Genomic DNA, 26841 nt, shown 5'->3' with positions numbered 1-26841 from the left:
AGAAAAGATCCTCGAACATGGTAACTGTACATAGGACCAAATGTATGCTCATTATTAAATTTTTTTGCACATTAATCAGGCAACTTACTGAAAAACCTGTATGAACTCTTGACTAATATTTCCTTGTTTAGAAAACAGTATTGTAAAAAATAAAATTCTTTGTTGATATACATATTAATTAAATAGCATAAGTATTAAACACGACATTAAGCAAGTTTTTTTCCATTAACTACCTTTGAGTTACTATTATAGCTGAAAATATGGCAAGAACAACTAGTGCAAGTTTCTACTCTACAAATTAGGGGACAAAGTGTTAAGCGATCATTCTCCTTTTGAGCTATAATATCATATCGTCTATCATCATGCCAGTATCCACATTCAGTTACAAACTTACTTCCCAGTGTAAAAGTACTGTACAAATATCAATTATCTACACGTTAGGACATAGCAAAATTAAGTGACATCAAATTTATTTAACATCTGGCAAATATTTTTCAGTGCCATAGCAGTGTGCATTTATGTTTATCTCTCTCTCTCTCTCTCTCTCTCTCTCTCTCTCTCTCTCTCTCTCTCTCTCCCCCCTCCCCCCCCACTTCTCTTCATCAGAGTAGAAAATGGGACTAACATGTTTAAATCCAAGCACTACACATTGTTACTAGTGTAGCTAATATATGAAGGAATGGATCATTTTCAAAATGCTGAAGCCAGCTTTTAGCAACATAAAATCTGGCAAAGCAAGCAGAATTACGTAGCTGTTCTAGTTAGTTACTTACAAAAAAAAAAAAAAGCCTTTGTTGTTGCTGTCATAGGTAAATTTAAGCCTCCATTAAAAATGCTATGCAACAACTATTGAACAAGAAATTATAAAAGAAGTAGATCTGGAGCTAAAGGAGTATCTCAGTTTCTCAATTGGAAATTTTGAACACTCTGAAATACTGTGGTCTAATTGCAATCTTATTAGATGACAAACTGAAGCAGAATATAAAGAATATCAACAGCAGCATATTTGTGCTGTCATCTTACTTCCAGTTTCAAATTAATTAACAACCCCCACAAAGAGGTATTTGATGCCTAATCAAGTGACATTATGCCTGGGTGTAAAGTTCAGAGAAAATTTACAAGCCCTAGAAAAACATTGTTACACATTTCACTTAAAATTGTTTTTAAGGACAGAATAAAATCTGCTAAGATGCCATCATTTTGACAGAAGATGGAAAATAGATTTAAAAATATGTACATACCAACAGGGATTCCACAAATATCAGCCTGAAGCTGCATAAGCAAATCATTTTGTGTCATTGTTCCATCAGCTTTCAGTTTCCTCAGAGGAAATCCACAATCTTTTTTCATTGCTTCTAATATGTCTCGTGTCTGGAAACAGACAGCCTCCAAACAAGCTCGAATAATATGGCACTTTGTAGTAAACTGTGTCAATCCACAGAGGATGCTGTCAAAATGAAATATCACAATATACTACATGAATCCTCTAAATACATCAGTGAATGAATGAGAGTATTTAGAATCAGGATAAACTAAACTGAATAATTTTAAAAATTTGTTTCCACAGTTAAATAACCTGCTTACTATGGTGTGGTGGTATTGATACAGACCCACTGACAACCACATCTAAATCTATTACTGGGCCGCATAAAATAGTTTGATATTGAAAGGATTCTGCATTATATCAATTACTGAGAATTGGAACTGTCATTCACAGTTATAACAGCTTAGGTACACGATCATTCCACAAAACAACCATGAGAAGATCTTCCAGGATGTCGAACATTTTCAGAAAAAAATTACATGCTACATATTTATGAAGATCTGATAGGCTAATATTCCTTCCACAGGTCGCAAGTAAAACTGTCCTCAAGGATATCAAAAAAGTCAAAATAGTTTTTTGGATTTTTCGGTTATACATAAAAACTTGACCCCACACATAAAATTTACACAAACTAAAATCTCATCCCCAGAGACCATTGCCCAAGTCATATGTAAGAAAACCACTGATCTGTACCTTGTCTTTTCTTAGGTACAACATTAGGTCTCATTATATCAAATTTATTTGATTTGAAACATATTTAACAATTAACCTGGAACACAAACTTCTGAAAGAGACAAAAGGAGAGTAACAAGATACTACTCTGTGGTAAGATGACCTTAAATGACTGCACAGAAATATAAGAAACTTCACTACGCATAGTGTGTTTGCAAGAAAGCACCGACAGTGCAGCCGATAGCTCGCTTTTGAAGTAATTGTAAGGTACAAAGTATTTTCATATCTTATAACTGTAAGCGGAAAGAGAGACACAGTTAAACATGGAAGATATGCCTTAGGTGTGTCTGAAAACACATCACAACCCTGGAAGTGGACAAATCTTTCAGAGATGTTGCTCGTATTCTCATCTGTTGTATTCATCTTCATTCATTCATCCAAACACTGTGTTGCATACATTGCATCATGAAGGAGAGTCTTCATGGATGTGAAACAAATGAAGTTATGTATGACAGCTAGAAGCAACCCTGCTGGCTATTTTTGTAAAGTATACTAAATCAAAATTATACCAATCCTTGAAACTGATAATTTTAAAAAAAGGGGGGGGGGGGGGGTGGCACTGTTACTCCTCCTATACTACTCAGTTGCAGTCCCTCTAATACTTCAAAGAAAGCTTCTGTATAAATTTACACAGACCACTATCAGTTGCATATATACTAGAAGATTCAGCTCTATTACAAATGCCAGGAGGTTATAATTAAAGTGCAGCTATTCATGAAGATGCAGTGAGGGCTGTAACTACAGCATGGCAGCAAAACTTGGCAGATGTGCTAATGCATTAACCCTGAACTGATTGCTGCTAAAAAAAAATTTACTTCAATTTTGACCACCAGGTGCAAATCTGGTGCTGTACAGCATCCCATTAACACCCCCACTGCTCATACTGAACAAATTTTGTAAGCAGCAGTTAATAGTAAAATCAACATGCTTGTTCACTAGTTTGACCTTTCCTGCTCACATCCTGTTACTAATCCATTACACATGGAAACACTTCTATATGTCTTTCCTGCATTCAGAGTGCCAGATTTGAATCTAATGGCCAAAACTGGAATTTTCTTCCAAGAGTAAATTGGTTCCACATTAATGCATTAGAACATTTACCAAGTTTCGCTGCCATACAATAATTACAGCCCACACTGCATCTCTGCGAGTAGCTGCACTTTAATTGCAAGATGCTAGTATTATAGTACAAGTAATTTACATTGTTGATCCCAGTATCCTGATAAATTGTAGGAGTGGCTAATTAGGTATTCATAAATATTTGGGGATCTTCAGTAACATGTCTGATTTCCAGTGGCATCTTTAGCACCAGAGCATAAAACTCCATTCTGAACCCTAGAGAGGGAGATGTAATCTTCATGAAAATTGTTTCTAGTTCTAGTATTATGGTTGCAAAGTGTGGAATTCATTCAAAATTCACTCTTGTTATTGATGACAAATACCGTTATGGAGTATATAAATTGGTATGAGAGTCAAAGAATCCCCGTATTCATGAAAAGGCTCCTGCAGGCCTTTGAGTTATCAACTTTACTCAATATTCTTTTTGCACTCTTCTGAAGAATAAATACTTTTTCTCACTTTAGTTGCAGTGCTCCAAACGATTATGCCTTATAACAGAACTGAGTAAATGTATGCTAACATTCCTGTCTGCAGTCAACACAACGAGATATTTCTGAGCGCAAAGTGGGCAAAAACTGAGCTTTTTGGCTAACTTATCCGCATGCTGGGGCCTTATCAGTTCATTATCCACTGGGATGCCCAAGAACTTATGCATGAAGCCTCATTCAATGTATGTCCTTTGATCTCTACTTCTGGTACCTGTAAGTTATTTTTATTTGTGTGAAATTATATCATATGAATTTCCGTTAGGTTAAGGATTACACTGTTAGCTGTGTCTAGTTTTAAGTCTGTTCCGTTATTCTCCTGGCTTTGTCTAGTATGGATGTATTTGGACCAGTCATCACTATACATGTGTCATCAGCAAATATTACAGCTTTTGAAGAGTCCTGCTATGTCAGGGATAAATCACTTATGTAGTTGAAATACCCTCAGACTTTAAGAAGAATATAATAATTACAATCCCAAAGAAAGCAAATGTTGACAGGTGTGAAAATTACTGAACTATCAGTTCAATAAACCACAGCTCCAAAATACTAACACACATTTTTTACAAACAAATGGAAAAACCGATAGAAACCGACGTCAAAAAAGATCAGTTTTGATTCCTTACAAATGTTGGAACACATGAAGCAATACTGACCCTACAACTTATTTTAGAAGATAGATTAAGAAAAGGCAAACCTATGTTTCTAGCATTTGTAGACTTGGAGAAAGCTTTTGACAATGTTGACTCCCAAGGTATATGAAAACATCTTCAAGGGCAGAATCCAAACAAGGGTAAAGTACAAATTGAGAGACCAACAGCATGGCCTCAAATCTGGGACGTCAACAGTTCACCTCATATTTGTAATGAGGCACCTCCAGAAGCACCATTATGAATTTGGGGAAGACCTTGTGATGGCTTTTCTTGATACTGAAAATGCACTTGATATCGTCTTTAGAAAAAGGGTCCAGTAAGCACTAGAAAAGAAGGAAGTGGAGAAAGATATGACAAGCAGAATGGAGGATATATACTGTGGAAGTCAGAGTTGTGAGAAAGTCAGAAATGAAAGGACAGACTGGTTCCAGCACACAAGTGGTGTGAAACAGGGTAGTGCATTGTCACCTCTCCTCATTGTGGTCTTTGATGAGATAATGACCAAGGTAGAAGAAAAAAAACTGGATATGACAAGCAATGGTGTCATGGATGACTTTATGATCTGGGGAAACAGGTGGAAGGATATTCAGGAAGAGTTGGATGCTTGGGAAGAAACTGTGAGACAGTAGGGAATGAAATTTAATGTGAACCAATAAGAGATCATAGTTACAACTAGAAAGAAAGATAGACTAATTAGAATGAGGACTGGAGGTGAACATCTGAAGAAGAGGGAGAGTGTCAAGTGCTTGGGACGTGTGATGGAGGCAAATGGAAGAAATGAGATAGGGATCAGTGAACATGGCAGACAGGCACAGGTAATCCTGCAAATTGTTAGGAGGCTGGTTTGGAATAAAGACATTCCACAAAAAAACAAGTAGGTACTGTAAAGATGTTTACTACATCCCAATACTAACATATGCATCTGAAACATGGATGATGATGTAAACAGATTACAGGTATGTGAAATTAAGTTCCTCAGAAGTAGGGTAAGAGTAAACAAAGGAGACAGGATGAGGAGTGAAATGGTAAGAGAAATAATGAAATAGGAACCCCTGCAGAGCACGATAGAAACCTCAAGGCTAGGATAGTATGGGCACTTAATGAGAAAGGAAAACAAGAGGATTCTCAAGAATATGCATGAAATAGGGATGCGAAGGGAACAACCAAGAGGAAGACCAAGGAATAGAAGGCTGAAAGGTGTAGACAAATGTGTTGGAACAAAAAAGGCAGGAACTGGACCAGACTGAAAAAAGAAACAGAGTGGGAAAATAGGACTACATGGTGGGGCTTATGTTCCAAATAGACCCAACCTGGGACTGAAAACTGTTCAAGATGATACAGATTTAGTAATAAATTATCAGTTGCACTGTACCTGTACAGAATATTACTCTGTGTGTGTGTGTGTGTGTGTGTGTGTGTGTGTGTGTGTGTGTGTGTGTGTGTGTGTGTGTGTGAAACCACAACTGGACATTAGCAACTACATTGCTTATTCACATAAAGCCCCCCAAAAAGCCATGTAATTGTATAGGTAACCTGAGGAGCTCTGTCGAACTAGGGAAAAGTTTCAGGCATTAAGAAACTGTATGAAGCTTCAGCAACACTCTAAAGATAAATATGGATTCCAAAACATTTACCATAATTCTGCTAAAAAAGAAATCTGAAGTGTATGAAAACCAATCAATAATTCACATATGTAAAGGAAAGGTAATGAGCTCAAGGAGCCGTAATCACGAAAAAAGCAGCATTCAGAATCACATAGAAAAACAAAATTTGAGACCCAACTATGAATATCCAATCAGAATTCAAATTGGGGGAAAAAAAAAGGTTGCTGTACTGAAAATTAAAGTAAAACTATCAAGGTCTACACTCAAAATCAGTCCGATATACATACAACATAAACAAGATGAAAGTGATGAGAAAACTGTTTAGGCAGTGGGTTGTGTATCATATTTTAACTTGAGTAAAGAATAACTTTACTTCATTTGGTTAGCTGTATTTTCTGGAAAAAATTTCAGAGGTGCATGTCTAAACTAATACTCCACATATAAGAGGGACAAAAAAAATTAAAGAAAACAAACAAAAGGAGAATATTTACAGTATGAGGAGATAAAAGTTTTTTTAGTCAAGCAAAAAGTGTCATAAATTAGTAACAATAAAAATGAAATTTCATTATCATACACCATTTGTTACTCTTAAGTTCCTCCAAGAATTGATGAGAGAATAAATCTCAGTCTTACAGCTCGATCTCACACATCGTAAAACACCCAATATTAAATGAAATTATGACACTAATTGATTAAATTCTATTACCAAGCATGAGGTTTTGATCTCCATGCTCCCTTTCCCGAAATGTCTGGTCCATTGTTGCTCTGACTGGAATAGACATCTGGTGATGTTTTAAAGTATATGCCCACTTGTGCTTGACTATCATCACAAATTGGTTCACTGTTGCTGCAGAGCATCTTTTTCCACCTTTTAATAAGCCCAAAGCTTTGGTAACATTACAACAGCAGTCACAATTGATTAATTTGCCCCACACTTATGACAAAATTATTTCTTTTATGTCACAAATCCAATACTCTGCAGTCAGTGGCAGAATCTTCACATGTGTGTAATTCTTTCTATGGAAGAGAGAACACTTTGCCCTGCATATTTGCAGTACTGAAGGAAGTAAGTAGGCCGGCCACTGGGTGTTCATAGCAGTGAACTTCAACTGTGTTCACTGTTTCCTGCATGAATGTCATGCCACATTGACATAGGGTTTGATAGACCACAGAGATCATCATTAACACTGTGAAGTAGTTTGCCTGCTTTGTAGGTAGGTAGGAAACAACTGTGTAATCTGCTAGCTGTTGGTGATTGGTCCAGTCCACTCCCCCCCTCCCCCCCCCCCCCCCCCCCCACACACACAAAAAAAGCAGAACCGAATGGAAGAAACACAGTAGCCTTCTCAAGTTCCTCTTCCGTTTCTTTCAGCTGCAGTGTCCGTGTAGTGTGCATTGAATCAGTTGTCCTGTGTAGCCATTTTCACAAAAGAAGCCTTTTAGGTTTCTCAGTTCCTTAGCGAGTCAGACTTCAAGAAGAATATAATAATTCCAATCCCAAAGAAAGCAGGTGTTGACAGATGTGAAAATTACCAAACAATCAGTTTAATAAGCCACAGCTGCAAAATACTAATGTGAATTCTTCACAGACGAATGGAAAAACTAGTAGAAGCCGACCCCGGGGAAGATCAGTTTGGATTCCATAGAAACACTGGAACACGTGAGGCAATACTGACCCTATGACTTATCTTAGAAGAAAGATTAAGGAAAGGCAAACCTACATTTCTAGCATTTGTAGACTTAGAGAAAGCTTTTGACAATGTTGACTGGATTACTCTTTTCAAATTCTAAAGGTGGCAGGGGTAAAATACAGGGAGCAACAGGCTATTTACAATTTGTACACAAACCAGATGGCAGTTATAAGAGTCTAGGGACATGAAAGGGAAGCAGTGGTCGGGAAGGGAGTGAGACAGGGTTGTAGTCTCTCCCCGATGTTATTCAATCTGTATATTGAGCAAGCAGTAAAGGAAACAAAAGAAAAATTCGGAGTAGGTATTAAAATCCACGGAGAAGAAATAAAAACTCTGAGGTTTGCCGATGACATTGTAATTCTGTCAGAGACAGCAATGGACTTGGAAGAGCAGCTGAATGGTATGGACAGTGTCTTGAAAGGAAGATATAAGATGAACATCAACAAAAGCAAAACGAAGATAATGGAATGTAGTAGAATTAAGTTGGGTGATGCTGAGGGAATTGGATTAGGAAATGAGACACTTAAAGTAGTAAAGGAGTTTTGCTATTTGGGGAGCAAAATAACTGATGATGGTCGAAGTAGAGAGGATATAAAATGTAGACTGGGAATGGCAAGGAAAGCGTTTCTGAAGAAGAGAAATTTCTTAACATCGAGTATAGATTTGAGTGTCAGGAACTCATTTCTGAAAGTATTTGTATGGAGTGTAGCCATGTATGGAAGTGAAACATGGACGATAAATAGTTGGACAAGAAGAGAATAGAAGCTTTCGAAATGTGGTGCTACAGAAGAATGCTGAACATTAGATGGGTAGATCACATAACTAATGAGGAAGTATTGAATAGGATTGGGGAGAAGAGAAGTTTGTGGCACAACTTGACCAGAAGAAGGGATCGGTTGGTAGGAATGTTCTGAGGCATCTAGGGATCACCAATTTAGTATTGGAGGGCAGCGTGGAGGGTAAAAATCATAGAGGGAGACCAAGAGATGAATACACTAAGCAGATACAGAAGGACGTAGGTTGCAGTAGGTACTGGGAGATGATGAAGCTTGCACAGGATAGAGTAGCGTGGAGAGCTGCATCAAACCAGTCTCTGGACTGAAGACCGCAACAACAACAACAACAACAACAACAGTGAGACATTTTGTCACTGGGGGCACAAGCCTTGTGTAACAGGTTTCTCACCACTCCATTCCCCTGTGACAATGAATGACAGCTGTTGGCTTTTAAATTGAAGTTGGTACAAATCTCCCATTTTTCCATCCACTGGTAAATTGTGCCATCTGCTCTTTTGATAGGACATTAAGGATTTCTTGGAGTTAATATGTCAGGATTTAGATGTTAGTACTACAAACCTCTTCAGGTAAGCTCTGACTGACCAATTTACTTACTGACTTCCTTACTTCCTTTTCAAGAGGATATACTTAGAGGGGAGCAACGAAGTAGCAACTTTCACCAGTTGTGGCTCATGTGTACCGTTGGAACCTGACATATTTCTTCCTTTACATTGCAACAATATTGTGCAAAGGGAAGTTGCTACTCACCATATAGTGTAGATGCTGAGTCACAGATATGCAAAACAAAACGACTGTAACAAATATAGCTTCTTTTTGTTGTGGCTAAGTGCGACTCAACATCTACGCTATATAGTGAGTAGCAACTTTTCTTTTCACAATATTGTTTAATCCATTCTGGATTTCCCGTTGTTCCATTACACTGTTTGTTATATGGCAACATGCAAGAAATATGCTAAATGATTTCCTTGTACAGATCAACTTGATAAACCGTAAGATCAACTCCCCTATGAAAACTGAAGTGAACTGAAGATTATCTTTCTACATATCATGGCACAGAAGATAGCAGTTGGCACAGTAGGCCTTAAGGTTTACAGGAGAAAGACGAACTGACCTGTATTTTAAAATTAGCACATGGCACAGATGGATAGAGTGCTTAGAATGCTGTTTCAAGGAGCTGTGTTCCGAGGTCATCAACTCTCAGAGTTATACTGAACCAATTACAACCATATGAAGATTATGCCACATACTTCTAATTACTGGGACTGTGTCACAATATACACAATTGATGTATAAGCATGGATGGTTCAAAAACACTTTTCCACAGAAGCGACTTATCATTTGGCAACCCCCACCTCATTTTCCCTTGCACACTTTCACCTTTGTCAGTTTTTCACAGCTAGTCGTGATAGACATTGTGTACAAATCTTACACTTGGGCACCCCATTCAGCTTGGGGCCCCAAGTGGCTGCCACAAATTACAATACATCCTGCATAGAAATTTTACAGTTGTGGTGCCTCTGGTGCCCCTCCCATGTTGGTGCCCCAAGTAGCATCGTGTGTCACTTGGCCTTTAAACTGGTCCTGGATATAAGGGAAAGTTAATCAATTACAACTCCAATTACAACTCTTTGCCTTTTGCCTTTAAATATGTCTGCTTGTGTGTGTGTGTGTGTGTGTGTGTGTGTGTGTGTGTGTGTGTGTGTGTGTGTGTGAGCGCACGCGCGAATATATACCTATCCTTTTTTCCCCTAAGGTAAGTCTCTCCACTCCCGAAATTGGAATTTATATCCCTATCCTTTTTTCCCCAAAGGTAAGTCTTTCCGCTCCCAAAATTGGAATGACTCCTTACCCTCTCCCTTAAAACCCACATCCATTCATCTTTCCTTTTCTTTCCCTCTTTCCTGACGAAGCAGCCACAGGTTGCGAAAGCTCGAAATTCTGTGTGTGTGTTTGTGTGTTTTATTTATTGTGCCTATCTCTCGGCACTTTCCCGCTTGGTAAGTCTTGGAATCTTTGTTTTTAATATATTTTTCCCATGTGGAAGTTTCTTTCTATTTTATTTACATCATCATTAATTTGAACCCAACTATTACGTTTATTATTGTTTCTGTTGCATTTCGAAATCTTCTCTATCATCTTACTTTCTCTTTTTGTTTGTACAAGTAGTTTCACTTTGTATTCGTCTTCCCTTTTTCCGTAATCTACCATACATTTTATCCTGCCTAATTATACTCAATAATACGTAATTTACTTCCAAACCATAACCTAAAAATTATTAACGCTTTCAACATAACCGCTGCTATAAAATCCACTGTTCCAAGATTACAAACATTTCGTGTAAACTCGTGAATACTATTTCACAGCTTCAGTTCCTTTCACCCATTAAACAACCATCTCAGCTATTTCCAACAACTTTCGTTTTATTTCCATTCCCGTTTTCCCCACATAACCGATCATTTTTTAGCAGCTTCCCACAGGTTTAAATGTTATTATTTCTTCTTCAAACTTTTTTCGAAATTATTTTTTTTCCGAAACTTTTTTCAAAATTTTCCTGAATTTCCCCACCCTTTAACATGTTTTGGAGACAATAACTACCTATTCTTTGCACCCATTGTTGTTCACCAACCTAAGTTCAGCAGAGGATCAACAAAGCTCATCTCAAACCAACACTTTTTCGACTTTCTTCACACCTTTATCTCTCCCTATATATATTTCTATTTATTTTCACTTTAACCTCATATTACCCTTTCCACCTTCTAATACCATGTCAACCTCACAACATCCCCACAACGACCCCATTAAATTTTATTTACATTCCCTCCGCAAACATGCTTTCACCCTAGCCAGATTACGCTCCCATATTTTATTTACTCAGGCTTGTCTGACATTTGGCATTACCCCCAAAGGCCTCACACTTAAAGTTCCCATCTCCGGCTGCAACCCTTCTTTCCATCAGTCCTTATACCAGTTCCAAACTGCACAATCCATAGCCCTCACCCGCCTAATCCTTCACCTATACACCGACTCGGCCAATGAACACACCCGTCAACTCCTATCCCAAATCAAAGTCCTCAATCTTTCCTCTCCCACATCCACACCGGCTGTTCATAGCATCCTCCTACAGGCCAACCACAAATTAGAACAACATGCCACCCTCCACCTCAAAAAACTATCCAATCTCCTGGTTTCCCACCTCTGGAAAGGCAACTCACTCACCCTCCACAACCTTTCCAACAAACCTCAACCTCCTCTCATTGCACACAGACCCAGTCTCTCCCATCTACTCAATCTCCCACTTCCAGCTCCACTCCCCCCAACACCTCAAAATTCTAGTCAACACAATCTGGAACCACAACACCCCAATTCAGTAGTTAATCTTTCCTCCAAACCTCTCTCCCAATCCGAAACCTCTGTCCTATCCAAAGGCCTCACCTTCAGCCCCACTCCCAGATTCAACCAAACTGCCCTTGTCAAAGATTTACTGTCCTACACTCGTAGTCTCTGCTGGAAACATCACTTTGCCATGAAGCAAAATAATCCTGATCCCACTCCTAATGATCAAACTCCCCAAGACACTATCCAAATTGAACCCTGCCTGGAACAGTTCCGTCCTCCATCACAGCGGGACCCACCTCCTCTTCCTCAAAATCACCCTCTCCAAACCTTCCAGGAATTTCTCACTTCCAGCCTTGCCTCTCAATCTTTCTTAAAAACCTTAATCCTACTCCCAACATCACCACAGCTGAAGCCCAGGCTATCCGTGATCTGAAAGCCGACTGATCCATCATCATTCTTCCGGCTAACAAGGGTTCCACGACCGTGGTACTTGATCGTCGGGAGTTTGTGGCTGAGGGACTGCGTCAGCTTTCAGACAACTCTACATACAAAGTTTACCGAGGTAACACCATTCCTGATGTCCAGGTGGAGCTTCAAGGAATCCTCAGAACCTTAGGCCCCCTACAAAACCTTTCACCTGACTCCATCAAACTCCTGACCCCACCAACACCTCGCACTCCTACCTTCTACCTACTTCCTAAAATTCACAAACCCAAACATCCTGGCCACCCCATTGTAGCTGGTTACCAAGCCCCCACAGAACATATCTCTGCCTACATAGAACACCACCTTCAACCCATTACACGCAGTCTCCCATTCTTCATCAAAGACACCAACCACTTTCTCAAACGCCTGGAATCCGTACCCAGTCTGTTACCCCCAGAAACCATCCTTGTAACCATTGATGCCACTTCCCTATACACAAACATCCCGCACGTCCAGGGCCTCGCTGCAATGGAGCACTTCCTTTCACGTCTATCACATGCCACCATACCTAAAACCTCTTTCCTCGTCACCTTAGCCAGCTTCATCCTGACCCACAACTTCTTCACTTTTCAAGGCCAGACATACCAACAATTAAAGGGAACAGCCATGGGTACCAGGATGGCCCTCTCGTATGCCAACCTATTTATGGGTGGCTTAGAGGAAACCTTCTTGGTTACCCAAGCCTGCCAACCCAAAGTTTGGTACAGATTTATTGACGACATCTTCATGATCTGGACTCACAGTGAAGAACAACTCCAGAATTTCCTCTCCAACCTCAACTCCTTTGATTCCATCAGATTCATCTGGTCCTACTCCAAATCCCATGCCACTTTCCTTGACATTGACCTCCATCTGTCCAATGGCCAGCTTCACACATCCGTCCACATCAAACCCACCAACAAGCAACAGTACCTCCATTATGAAAGCTGCCACCCATTCGATATCAAACGGTCACTTCCCTACAGCCTAGGCCTTCGTGGCAAACAAATCTGCTCCAGTCCTGAATCCCTGAACCATTACACCAACAACCTGAAAACAGCTTTTGAATCCCACAACTACCCTCCCAACCTGGTACAGAAGCAAATAACCAGATCCAGTTCCTCATCCCCTCAAACCCAGAACCTCCCACAGAAGAACCACAAAAGTGCCCCACTTGTGACAGGATACTTCCCGGGACTGGATCAAACTCTGAATGTGGCTCTCCAGCAGGGATACGACTTCCTAAAATCCTGCCCCGAAATGATATCCATCCTTCATGAAATCCTCCCCACTCCACCAAGAGTGTCTTTCCGCCGTCCACCTAACCTTCGTAACCTCTTGGTTCATCCCTATGAAATCCCCAAACCACCTTCCCTACCCTTTTGCTCCTACCCTTGTAACCGCCCCTGGTGTAAAACCTGTCCTATGCACCCTCCCACCACCACCTACTCCAGTCCTGTAACCCCGAAGGTGTACACGATCAAAGGCAGAGCCACGAGTGAAAGCACCCACGTGATTTACCAACTGACCTGCCTACACTGTGACGCTTTCTATGTGGGAATGACCAGCAACAAACTGTCCATTCGCATGAATGGACACAGGCAGACAGTGTTTGTTGGTAATTAGGATCACCCTGTGGCTAAACATGCCTTGGTACACGGCCAGCACATCTTGGCACAGTGTTACACCAACCGGATTATCTGGATACTTCCCACCAACACCAACCTATCCGAACTCCGGAGATGGGCACTTGCCCTTCAATATATCCTCTCTTCTCATTATCCACCAGGCCTCAATCTCCGCTAATTTCAAGTTGCCACCACTCATACCTCACCTGTCTTTCAACATCATCTTTGTCTCCACACTTCCGCCTAGACTTACATCTCTGCCCATACTCTTTGCCTTTAAATATGTCTGCTTGTGTGTGTGTGTGTGTGTGTGTGTGTGTGTGTGTGTGTGTGTGTGTGTGTGTGTGTGTGTGTGTGTGCGCGCGCGCGCTCGCTCGAGTATATACCTATCCTTTTTCCCCCCTAAGTTAAGTCTTTCCGCTCCCTCTTTCCTGACGAAGCAGCCGCAGGTTGCGAAAGCTAGAAATTCTGTGTGTGTGTTTGTGTGTTTTATTTATTGTGCCTATCGACCGGCGCTTTCCCGCTTGGTAAGTCTTGGAACCTTTGTTTTTAATATAAAACTCCAACTATTATATATGTAGACCTGGAAAGCTGCACTTACATTAACTAACATTTCTACGGCAACCGTTAACATTTATATAGATCATCTTTGCTAGTAGCTTCTCTCTATCACTATAGCAACCTTTGACAGTTATTTCATATATCAACAGTACGTATATTATGGAATGGATAACACACAGCCTAGACTACATTATTTTAAGCTAATTATTTACTACAGTTTATATTTTGTGACGGACAGCTCTTTCGTAGCAACTTCCTGGCAGGTTAAAACTGTGTGCTGGATTGAGACTCGTACTCGGGACCTTTGCCTTTCGCGGGCAAGTGCTCTACCCAACTGAGCTACCCAAGCATGACTCACACCCCATCCTCACAGCTTTACTTCTGCCAGTACCACGTCTCCTACCTTCCAAACTTAACAGAAACTCTCCTGCGAACCTTGCAGAACTAGCACTCCTGAAAGAAAGGATATTGCGGAGACACGGCTTAGCCATTCTGGTATTTGATGTATTTTAACTATAACTCTTCTTGAGATCTTGGTAATATAGACTATTTTAATACATTTTATGCTAATAGTACACAGTGTACTTCTGATTGGTTAACACTGATGTGTCATACACAGGACGGTGAGTGGGACTAGTGCTATTTAAGACCACTCCCTGCCTATCCATTTAGCAGTCAGTTCAGCAATGTGGGTCGGCACAGCCTTCTCCATGGAAGTCCACCTGCCATCTGTGTACATGTAGTTTGCAATTTTATTTCAGTGTATATATGTTACTGTAAAGATCTCTCTGTGTGTATGTGTATTATTTCAGAATCTGACGATGATCCTTAAAGATTGAAACTGGTCTCGCCGATGAAAAGAAATTTGTGATCAAGACTGCCTTTTAATTATCATATTAACTGGTAAGTGAAAGCAAACACCTTACAACAACAATGAACTGACATTTGATAAAATCAGTGAGTTAGTGGATAGGTTGTGAATTTGACACACAGTCAGGCTTTGTGGAAGGGAGAAAAAATGTAAAAGCCATGTACTCATATGTATGGCTTCAACCAGCCTGATAAGGTGAGGGCAATATGGTTGTGGATGAAATATTGTGCTCAGTGGACAAAGATATACAATAATGTGCATAAGAATCTCTCTTAATGTGCTTTCTCTCTCAACACACAATAAATGACATTACGTTTCCAGCATCAAGAGTAAATTTTTATCAAAATATGTCCATCACAAATTAAATTATTAGCTCTTCTACAGTTTAAAAATTTTGAAATAATGTCTTACCCACGAGCATCTTTTCTCCAATAAGGTGCATAAAGCCCAGAAAAAGCAGGAACAAAATAAACATCACCAGTAGTCTTTACTTCATCGGCTAATTTCTCTGACTCAGCAAACGTACTTATTAGATTCATATTGTTTTTCAGCCACTTAACAGCTGCTCCAGCTACTGCCACAGAACCTTCCAAAGCATAAACTGGTTGAGCTGATTTGCCCATTTGATAGGCAACTGTTGTCACTAATCCATGGCTAGACTGCACTCGCTGCCAATTACAATTGATACAATTAGAAACAAAAGCAAGTAACACTATTGATAATAAACAAAAGCAAGTAATTATATTAATTAATAATGAAATACATAAGGATTATAGCAAAGAATTACTTGCCGAGTATGATGAAAACATATTTCACAGATCACTCAGGCAGAATTAAGATCTTAAAAAAAGACCATAAATAAGCCCAGAATTTAATCAAGTTTAGCCTGACATGTTTTGACACTGAGCATCATGCTCTAAGAACCATGCCAAGGTTTCTGAGGGACTGCAGAAAAAACAGAAAATAAATAGAAAGGAACAACAAATAATCAGGGGGCTAGGGTGGCTCTGTGCCTGGAAGCATCTGAGACAGAGACGGTAAAGACTGTACTGGAAGATATGAGACTGGGGGACAGGTCACACATCATGTTTGCTGATAAGCCACAGTCATTTGGGGACTTAGATGGTTTAGTGATCAGTATAGAGAATATTAAGCATACTAGTGCTAAACGGGAAAAAGCTGAAGGGTTTGCAGGGGTACAGGAAGGCAGGGGTCAAGTTCCTGTGGTGTAAAAAGGGATATGCATAGAGATGAGTTTTGTTTCAGATGCAGGGGATTGTAAAATTTTGCATGGAGCAGGCAGCACAAATAGCTGTCGCTGGGAACCCGCAGGGGCTTCTGGAAATAGGAAGCTGCCATGTGGATGCAAACCGTTTGTGCTCTAAACACCGGGACATTGTCACTTGTGTGCACGAACTTGAGAAGAGAACCTGTGTGTGCACTTAGTGACCCTGGAAGTAATATCTCCATTATTGATTATGAATGGTTGAGGGCTAATGGAAGTCTGGCTGGGATAGGGAAGGTACAACCAGGAAGTGAGGATCGTTGCAATGTATCCAGAGACCCATTGACAGTGGTATGGTCGGTCAGGTACAATGCAAGATTGGCATGGGCGAGTTTACCTGACCAATGAGGTTGTACAGAAGTTAACGGTTAAGATTACCTTAGGATGTGATTTCATAGAGTTGGATGTGTGTATGGTACCATTTTCTAAGGACTCTCCCAATGAATCTCAACCTGTCACCCAACTGATATGGTCACGAGCCCAGGATAGGTATTGCAGGTGATGTCATGTTGTTAGCAAATACACATGCTTCAGTTGTCCACTGCCATAGCCCATTAATGCCAAATTTTTCTGCACTGTCCTAATGGATACATTCATTGTTACATTCCACATTGATTTCTGTGGTTATTTCACACTTAAGACTGTTGATTATATTTTCATTAAAAGCTAGAAATTAAGAAACCTGCATTGCCTTCTACTTGGTCAGTATTGCATAATTTTCTCCACTGTGAAATGAGGATTTCTTATCATTTGTGGTGTTTTAAAACATGTGATAAATTCAATACAGTTTTCAGTTTCAGTGCCCATTTACTAATTAAATTAACAACCCACATTTTGGTAACATTCTTTCAAGCTTACATGCTTCATTTTAATTTTTCACATTTGCATTTATCATTTTGTGTGGTAAAGGGACGTCCATAGTGACACACACACACACACACACACACACACACACACACACACACACACACACACACACACACACAGAAGATACAAAACAACATTATTAAGTTTTCAGACAATGACCTCCTTCTTCAAAGCTCCCCCTCCCCCCCTCACCCCTCCCAACTGCTGGTACTCCCACAGATTTTTCCTTGGTGGCACGACTGATATGGGATGCACTCAACTTTGTGATGCCAACTGAGGTGCTACTTGTCCAAATAGCAGTGGCTCCACAGCCTGGAAAACAGCTGGAAGTGCAGTGTGCTGACCACGTGCCCCCTGTACCATACCCGCATGACACAGTAATGCAAACTATGACATGGCAACCACTAGACATCCCTTGGGCCTTCACAGCCTGGTTGACAAGCTCAGTATCTATGTTTCCCTTAGTTATCCAAGCTTCTATAGACCTGCACCTGTCCTCTAGCCATCCCCATCAGGCATTTTGGACCTCTCCCCCCCCCCCCCCCCCCCCCCCCCCTCTCTCTCTCTCTCTCTCTCTCTCTCTCTCTCTCTATATATATATATATATATATATATATATATATATATATATATATATATATATATATATATATATCTCATATTTGTGTTCCCTTTCCCCTGCTTTATTTTCTACTTTTTTGTATTTACCTCTTTCATTAATTAAATTCAGTATCTCCTGTGTTAGCCAAAGATTTCAACTGGGCCCCGTATTTCATCTCTCAAGGATACCCATTCTTCCTTTACTGCATTCCTTTCTCATATTCTTGTCAGTCATTGCACAATGCTACCTCTGAAACTCCTGAAAACCTCTGGTTCTAGTAATTTCTCTAGATCCCATCACCATAAGTTCCTACCTTTTTGCAATTTTGTCAGTTTTAATCTACTGTTTATAAACAATAAATGTGGCCAGAGTCTACATCTGACCCTAGAAATGTCTTACACTTCAAATCTAGTTCCAAAATCTGTCTTGCCAAAATATAACTAATCAGAAACCATGCAGTGCCTCCAGGTCTCTTCCACATATACAACCTTTTTCCATGTTTCTTAAGCCAAGCGTTCATAGTAATTAAATTATAATCTGTGCAACATTCTACCAGGTGACTTACTCTTTCATTTCTTTCCCTCAGTTCATATTCTCTTATTTTTACTTCTATTCCTCTTTCTACAACCAAATTCCAGTCACCCATTACAATTAAATTTTCATCTTCCATAACTATCACAATAATTTTCTTTATCTCATCAAACATTCTTTAATCATTTCATCATCAGCATAGCTACTTGTCATATAGACTTTTACTATTGGGTGGGTGTTGGCTTTGTGTTGATCTTGGCTGTGATAATTGTGATAATGAATTCACTGTGCTGCTCATAGTAGCTTACTCCCATTCCTACTTACTTATTCATTATCAGATCTACTGTTGCCTGATTTCTATTTCATTTTGTATTTATAACCTTGTACTCATCCTGCCACTGAACTTTACTAATTGCCATTGTATCTCAATTTTACTATTCATTTTATATTAAAAACAAAGATTCCAAGACTTACCAAGCGGGAAAGCGCCGGCAGACAGGCACATGAACAAAACACACAAACACACACACAGAATTACGAGCTTTCGCAACTGGCAGTTGCTTCGTCAGGAAAGAGGGAAGGAGAGGGAAAAATGAAAGGATGTGGGTTTTAAGGGAGAGGGTAAGGAGTCATCCCAATCCCGGGAGCGGAAAGACTTCCCTTAGGGGAAAAAAGGACAGGTGTACACTCGCACACACACACATATCCATCCACACATACACCATGGTAAGTCTTGGAATCTTTGTTTTTAATATATTTTTCCCATGGGGAAGTTTCTTTCTATTTTATTTACTATTCATTTTCTTTTTTAAATTTTCTAACCCATCTAGCTGATCAAAGAATCTAACATTCCTCACTTCAATATGCAGATCATTAGTTTTGTTTAGAAAACGCATCAGAACATATTAATGTGTAGGGACTGGAAAAAATTCACATTTTGCAATAGATGCAATAAAGTGAAATTACTGTTTCATAGCAAATTGTATCCACATCAGCTATTTATCAGAGATAGTTTGAAATAGTTTTCTTTTCTGCATATAATATTGAAAATGTAGGCAGTTACTGGCATTGTACATTATCTTGTTAAGCCCAATTTGGAAGATAATGTATGCAACTTCCTTGCAAAACAAAATGTATGAACACAATGATGTATCAACGTGCTGCCATGCCAGTTGTGGACAGTTGAATGGTCTATTTAAGATATACGTCACATAATGCAATGTAGTACTTAGCCATGGAACCTAGCATTTTATAAGAAAGACATGCATATATTTGTTTGTTAGCTAAAGCTCAAAATATAGAATAATGCAGACAGTTTTAATATGGCAAATTAGGTGGCAGATGTTTTGAACTGTAATTGCATTAAATACTGCTAGAGGTTGGGCTTGAACTATGACATTAACAATGCTTTGCTGACTTTAACAAACAATTGCGCAGTAGCCATCCCCAAATGCTTTGTGTTGAGTGTTGTGCGTTTTATTTTCTTATTTTGAAATAAGTGAAGCGACTAATCCTGGTCCATCATGGATTTTGAGTACGACCCTAACACCAGAAGAGATCGGTGATCCCCGTGAAGATGTGTCAGTTCTGCTGTAGGCCACTGCCCTGCTGGGCAAAATGGAGGTGAGGTTTGTTTCCCTGCACCGATCCTTCCCTTGTGGCGGTCAAAATTCTCATCTGTTTATGCTCTCGGCCATCTGTGACAATAGCCTACAGTGCCCACCCTCTGTGCAATAGTGATTGGAAAACAAAATCTGTAACTTTTTAATGGAGCTGAAATTCGTCCTCTAACATTAAAATCGAGTTTCTATGTGCTCGGTTCTACTACTATGCTAAGTGATCTGTCAGTTCTATCTGTAGCATTGTCAAACATGGGTCGAAGGTGTAAGAATGTCCACAAAAGATTAAAATTAGTAGTCTGCAGATTTTTTAATCTTCGAATTGGGCAAAAAAAAAGACAAATAATGTCCAAAAACACCTAATATCGGAGGTGCATTCACTTAACTGGCAGGAAAATGCTGCTGCTTTTCAACAGAACAATCATTTTTTTAAAGATTAAATACAGCCAAATGAAGAAAACAGGCCATTTCGGATAAAAAAGTGTTGAAATTTTTGAAAAAGCAAGAATTCCACTCAAAAGGTTCCCAATCAGCACTTGTTCTGACAGTCAATTTCGAAGAACTAATAATTTGTTTGTTCACTTGTGTAGCATGACGATCATTTAAATTTGTGCATCTAATAATTTTCAAAGAAAATAGATGCAAATTTCAACAAAAATTGACGTGAATTTTAGAAAAAAAATAGATGCTACATTTTCTGGTCCCTATTAATTTGTGTAAGCTAAACAAACGTGGAAAGCACTAACTGGCACATGCACAAGGTACAAAAAAAGGCCCATCAATTCAGCAGTATTGAAACAAGTTTTAAAAATCAGACTGATTATTTCATTCTTCACTGGTGTGTAGGCTAATATAAGTCTTACACCTCCTAGCCTCTTACTTTGCTAGCCCCCCTGCCTCACATTGCATGTCACCCTTAACTTATCCTGGACTCATACCCATTTTCCTGCAGTCTACTCTTTCTCTCTTCTGTCCCCACTATCTAATCCACTCCTTCACATTATCATGCCCTGCATGAGCTCACATGGTACAGTGCCTGTCATCATTCCTACAAGTGCACCTTCTGTTTCACACTCCTGCAACCCCATTCATTGCATCTGCTGTCTCATCAATACATCTCTTAGGGGTGGACCAATTTACACTAATTTATGTGTCTCCTGCAGATCAAACGGTCAGACATCTTCAGTCTAAGCAACATCATGAGTATAAAATGAATATTACTATACAACTGTGAAGTATCAATGTATGGGAATATTACACAGATGTAAATCATTATGCACCTGAAATGCACACATTAGCTTGACTAGTGGACAGTAACATGAAATTTGCTATGTTTAGCAACATTTACTTTAGTTAAATGAATTACTATTATCTTTGAAAGAATTATATACCACAGCACATCTCAAAACAAAATATTTGTAATTATTTTATAAAAGTACTTTGGCTTACTGTTGTTCCAGTGTTGTACATGAGGAAACAGCCAGACCGATAGGTATTTTTTGCCTCTCCCTCTTTCAAACACATTTCTCCAACCAATGCAGACTGCTGGTTCCCTAAAATCTAATAAATTTAAGCATATATAATAAAAAGAAAGGTTGGGACCTTCTAGAACAAACAGTGAACAGTGTAAATAAAAAAAATGTAAAAATTTTATTGGGAGATTTCAATGCTCAGTTGGGAAAAGAAAGGAAATATAAAAGTATAATTGGAAAATGGAGTCCACATAAATTTACGAACAAAAACGGTCAAAGACTTGTAGAACTCTGCAGAGAACACAACCTTATATCTAAATCAACATACTTTAAGAGGAAGCCAAGTAAACTTAAAACGTGGAAACATCCAGACTGGTGGAAGGGGGAGTGGCAGCTAGACCATGTCTGTATGGACAAAAATTTTCAGAAAGAGATCCACAATGTTAAAATACTGAGAGGAGTAGACACAGGCTCAGACCATTATATAGTTAAAATTAAAACCAAATTCACTCCATTAAAGAAGAGGACAGGAAAAACTAATTAAAAAAAGGAAGTTTGACCCACATCATCTAATTAAAAATAATAAATACCAACAAATAACACAAACCATCAAATTAAAAGATGATCTAGAACAACTAGTGCCTATTCTTAAAAAAGAAGCAGAGAATTTAGCTCCCTGAACCCACGAAAGTAACATGTATGGTGGACATCAGAATGTGAAATTCCAGGAAGATAGGCACAAAGCATGGTTAAAGTTTCAAACGCATAAAACTGTAGAAAATGCCATAAACCTAAAAAATGAAAGAAAAAAATTCACCCAAAATATTAGAAGAATTGAAAGAGGATTCCATAAAGACATTATAAACTCTATAGAAGGTAATTATCATAAAACCAACTCCAGGAACTACTATAAAATCTTTGGGAAACAACTACAACAATATGAGACCCCTACACTAATACTGAAAGCTGAAGATGGAAGATTGGCACACAGTAACAAGGAAAATGCAGAAATCATGGCAAAAGCATTTAACAAACTTCTGAATTGCAAGGAACCCAAAGAACCCTTACAAATCAACATAATTACCCCAATAAAAACCAAACCTAACAAACTAGTAGAAAAAATTCTTAAAGAACAAAAAAATTATAAGGCATGTGGAGAAGATCAGGTTTTTGTTGAAATGTGGAAATATGCAAGTGACACAGTCAAGACCTTCTTACACATGGCTCTAACAAAAATTTGAGTAATAGAATGATTTCCCAAACATTGGACCACATCTATCACCCACCCACTACACAAAAAGGGAGATAAGAGCAACCCAGACAACTACAGAGGAATCTCTCTCCTAGATTGCAAATACAAAATTCTATCCAAGATCCTATATGAAAGAATCAAGGAGCAATTAGAATAGGAGTTAGGGGAATATCAGGGAGGTTTCAGACTGTGGAGAAGCTGTGCACAGCAGATAATTAGTTTAAAATTGGTTATGGCATACGACAAGAAACAGAACAAACACCAGGCAATAACATTTGTAGATTTTAAGAAGACATATGACTGTCTTCACAGACCTTCACTATTAAAAATTTTAAGAAATCTAAGACTCCATCCAAAACTAATTAAAATAATAGAACTCACTCTAACCAACACCAAATCAAAAGGGAAATTTAGAGGAGAAATTTTGGAACCATTCCTCATAAAAACAGGCTTAAGACAACGTGACTGCTTATCACCATTACTGGTTAACTGTGCACTGGAATACATAATGAGAGCATGGTACAAGGACAATCCAAAGATGATAAGAATTGGAAGTGCAGAAGATGAAATTAGCTTAAACTGCTTGTGATTTGATGATAATCTTGCTCTTCTAGCCAACACCGTTTAAGAAGCCAGGCAACAAGTGAAATCACTACAAGAAATAGTAGAGAAAGTAGGCCTTAGAATATCACTTGAAAAAACGGAGATTATGCTAACTGATCCACCACTTGCAAACAAAATTACAATAGAAGAACAGGAAATCAAAATTGTTGATAAATTTAAATATTTAGGTGAAATAATAACACACACTAACTGAGAAGCCATCATGGCAGAATAGAATTAAAAAAACTGAACTATATGAAAATTGCATTACCAAAACTACATACAACAAAAAAAGCTTATCTATAGATGCAAAATTAAAACACTATAAAACAGTTACACTGCAAGAAATAACATATGCAGCTGAAACTATCTTCAAAACAACTAATACAGCAGAAATTGACAGAATGATAAAAATGGAAAGAATAATAATTAGGATGTGTATAAATAAACAGTATAAAATAAATGGACATTGGAGAACAGCATCAAATTAAACAGTATATAAGAAAATAGAAGCAGTCATGAGCACAATCGGGAAGAAACGCATCTCATTCTTTGGACATCTGATGAGAAGTCCAGAAAACAGAATTAGTAAAAAAATTATACAAAAATTGTGGAATAGCAAGAGCAACATTAAATGGATCACAGAAATTCAGGAAGATATAAAAGAACTCCAAATTACAGTAGATGACCTAAACAACAAGACAGAGAAAACCAGAATACTGCAAGACCCGCAAACCAGACTACAAATGAAAATCAATATAAGGAGTACAGGAAGAGTGGTCTCAGATGAAGAAATAAAAGAAATATCTGAAAGAATTAAGAAATACTGGGCAGACAGAAGAGCAAAACACCTTTCATATAAGAATAGACTCTAATAATTATATTACCTAAATATCATATTAAGTTATTGTTGAGCCAAATTGTATCCCTGTGTAACAACTTGTTTACAACTTTGTATTTTTGACTAGAGTGGTCCAATGAAGGCCATAAAATAAATAATAATAAAAAAAAGAAAGGTACTGATTAAACAAAAAAGTAGTTTTTCTATTGGAAGATACAAATGTGTTCAAAAAGTATCAAACCACCTCCTTCTAACAATAAAAAATCCAGCATGGAATGTAACAATATTATGAGAAGGAAAGTTGCTACTCCCATACAGTGGAGATCCTGAATCGCAGATAAACACAACAAAAAGACGCTAACAATTATAGCTTTCGACCATTAAGGCCTTTGTCAACAATAGCCCTCCCCCCCTCCAACACACACACACACACACACACACACACACACACACACACACGACCGCAGTCTCAGGTAACAGATACTGCACTGCGAGCAGCAGCACCAATGCATGATGGGAGTGGTGACTGAGTGGGAGTAAGGAGGAGGCTGTAGTGAGGGGAGGGAGGGACAGTATGGTGGGGGTGGCGAACAGCGAAGTGCTGCATGTTAGACTGAGGGCAGGGAAGAGTGGCTTATCTCTCCAGTCTCCCACCACCTTACAAAGTGCCACCGTCCGGTCACAGAGGAGCATTCCAGCCATAACTCAGTACCTCACACACTGAAGCAACTGAATTGCATTCTCCACTAGGGTTTCAATTACCTCTTGTCGTGCCCTGAAATGAAAAATGTTGTGCTCACTATCCTTTCCACCTATCCCACAGTGGTATTCCACCATCCACAGAACCTACACAATATACTTGCCCATCCTTACACAACCCCTGTTCCCAATCCCTTACCTCATGGCTCATACCCCTGTAATAGGCCTAGATGCAAGACCTGTCCCATTCATCCTCCCTCCCCACCTCCAGTCCGGTCACAACCTATCCCATCAAAGGCAGGGCTACCTGGGAACCAGTCATGTAATCTACAAGCTAAGCTGCAACCACTGTGCTGCATTCTATGCAGGCATGACAACCAACAAGCTGCCTGTTTGCATGAATGGCCACCGACAAATTGTGGCCAAGAAACAAGTGGACCATTCTGTTGCTCAACACACTGCCAAACATGATATCTTTCATTTCAAGGACTATTTTACAGTCTGTGCCATATGGATCCTTCCTATCAACACCAGCTTTTCTGAATTGCGCAAGTGGGACCATTCCCTGCAATACACCCTATGTTCCCATAACCCTCCTGGTCTCCACCTTCGTTGGTCACTGTCCTCACCCATCCAGCCCTTCCCTCTTCCCATTTCCAGCACTACATATCCATCATCCCATCACCGTACCCAATCTTTTTATTTCTCTCTTTATCCGCTACTTTCCCCCTCCCCCCACCTCACCCCTGCCAACTGACGAATGCCTTAACAGCTGAAAACTATGACTGTCTTTTTATTGTCTCTACCTGGGACTCAGAACCACCTCCTTCCCTGTGTAAGCCAAAGAAGTGCAGCAGGTTTCATTTGGTGGAGATGTGGTAGGGTACATTCACATGCAGTGACAAATTTTCTCCCACCACCAGACAATATCTGTCAGTCTATGAGTGAGTGAGGATTTGTAAGAAGCACTCATACAGTACCAGCAAGATGTAAAATAACTGAACAAAATGAGCAGTGATATTGCATCAAATTGTGCCAAATGTCTGGTGATATCAAAGTCAAAAGCATTCGCAACATTCAACAGACTTTTGGTGGCTGTGCCTGACCAGCTCGCAGATAAAGAAGTGATACCATCACCTCAAAAGATGGTTGCATATCAGTGGCCACTGAATCACATACAGGTAGAGCCTTAATAGGGCAATGTGATGTAACTTGAGTATGTGCAGAATTTGGTCATGGAAAACCATTGATAGAAGTAAGTACTGTAGCATTACATTGAATTTCAACCAATTATATATTCAGAAGCAGTGTGCTGATAAAATTTATACCGAAATTGCTGACAATGAAGCAGAAGTAGCACTACCTGGAAACATACACGGCACACTGGACAAAGCAAACAGTATACCCTAACTTTCTGAACACTGATCAGAAGCAATGACAGAAGAGATTACAGATAGAATCCGGAAACCAAGATGAAAATCATAACAGTGGAAAGTTGAAACATTCAACATTCACGAGGATGGGGGTGGGGGCATAGCAGGTTTGCAGGAATGTGAAGATCGTAGAGAACATTTTCTTCAAACCTCATGGGGTGGTACATTATGAGTGCACAATGCAACACCAAACCATCAAAAAGGAAAATGACAAGGATGTCCTTCACTGCCTTCACAAAGCTGTGTGATGGAAACAACTGGATCTGTGGGTAGCAAAAACTTGACAGCTGCATCATGACAATGTACTAATCCATTCTGCATATCTGATTCAGATTTTCCTTGCCAAATAAAACATTTCTGTGGTTATTCAGG

General features: G+C 39.2%; 1 protein-coding gene across 9 annotated transcripts in view; it reads right to left on the bottom strand.

Moving 5' to 3' along the window:
* LOC126329925 (glycerol kinase-like) overlaps nucleotides 1–26841 on the bottom strand; it is a 260608-nt gene that overhangs the window by 41306 nt on the left and 192461 nt on the right. For all 9 annotated transcript variants that reach the window (XR_007562628.1, XM_049996234.1, XM_049996242.1 and 6 more), the window contains 3 exons: nucleotides 21619–21729; nucleotides 15678–15934; nucleotides 1242–1447 (listed from right to left, as the gene is read on the bottom strand). Coding sequence is in view for 8 of the 9 variants with exons in the window: in XM_049996234.1 (XP_049852191.1) it covers nucleotides 1242–1447; nucleotides 15678–15934; nucleotides 21619–21729 (574 nt within the window). In the remaining variant the exon portion in view is untranslated. The remainder of the gene's footprint in view (nucleotides 1–1241; nucleotides 1448–15677; nucleotides 15935–21618; nucleotides 21730–26841) is intronic.

Source organism: Schistocerca gregaria, chromosome 2 (assembly GCF_023897955.1).
Source record: "Schistocerca gregaria isolate iqSchGreg1 chromosome 2, iqSchGreg1.2, whole genome shotgun sequence".
Lineage (NCBI taxonomy): Eukaryota > Metazoa > Arthropoda > Insecta > Orthoptera > Acrididae > Schistocerca > Schistocerca gregaria.
The sequence above is the reverse complement of the archived record's forward strand: the minus strand, read 5'-3'. Positions and strand labels throughout refer to the sequence as shown.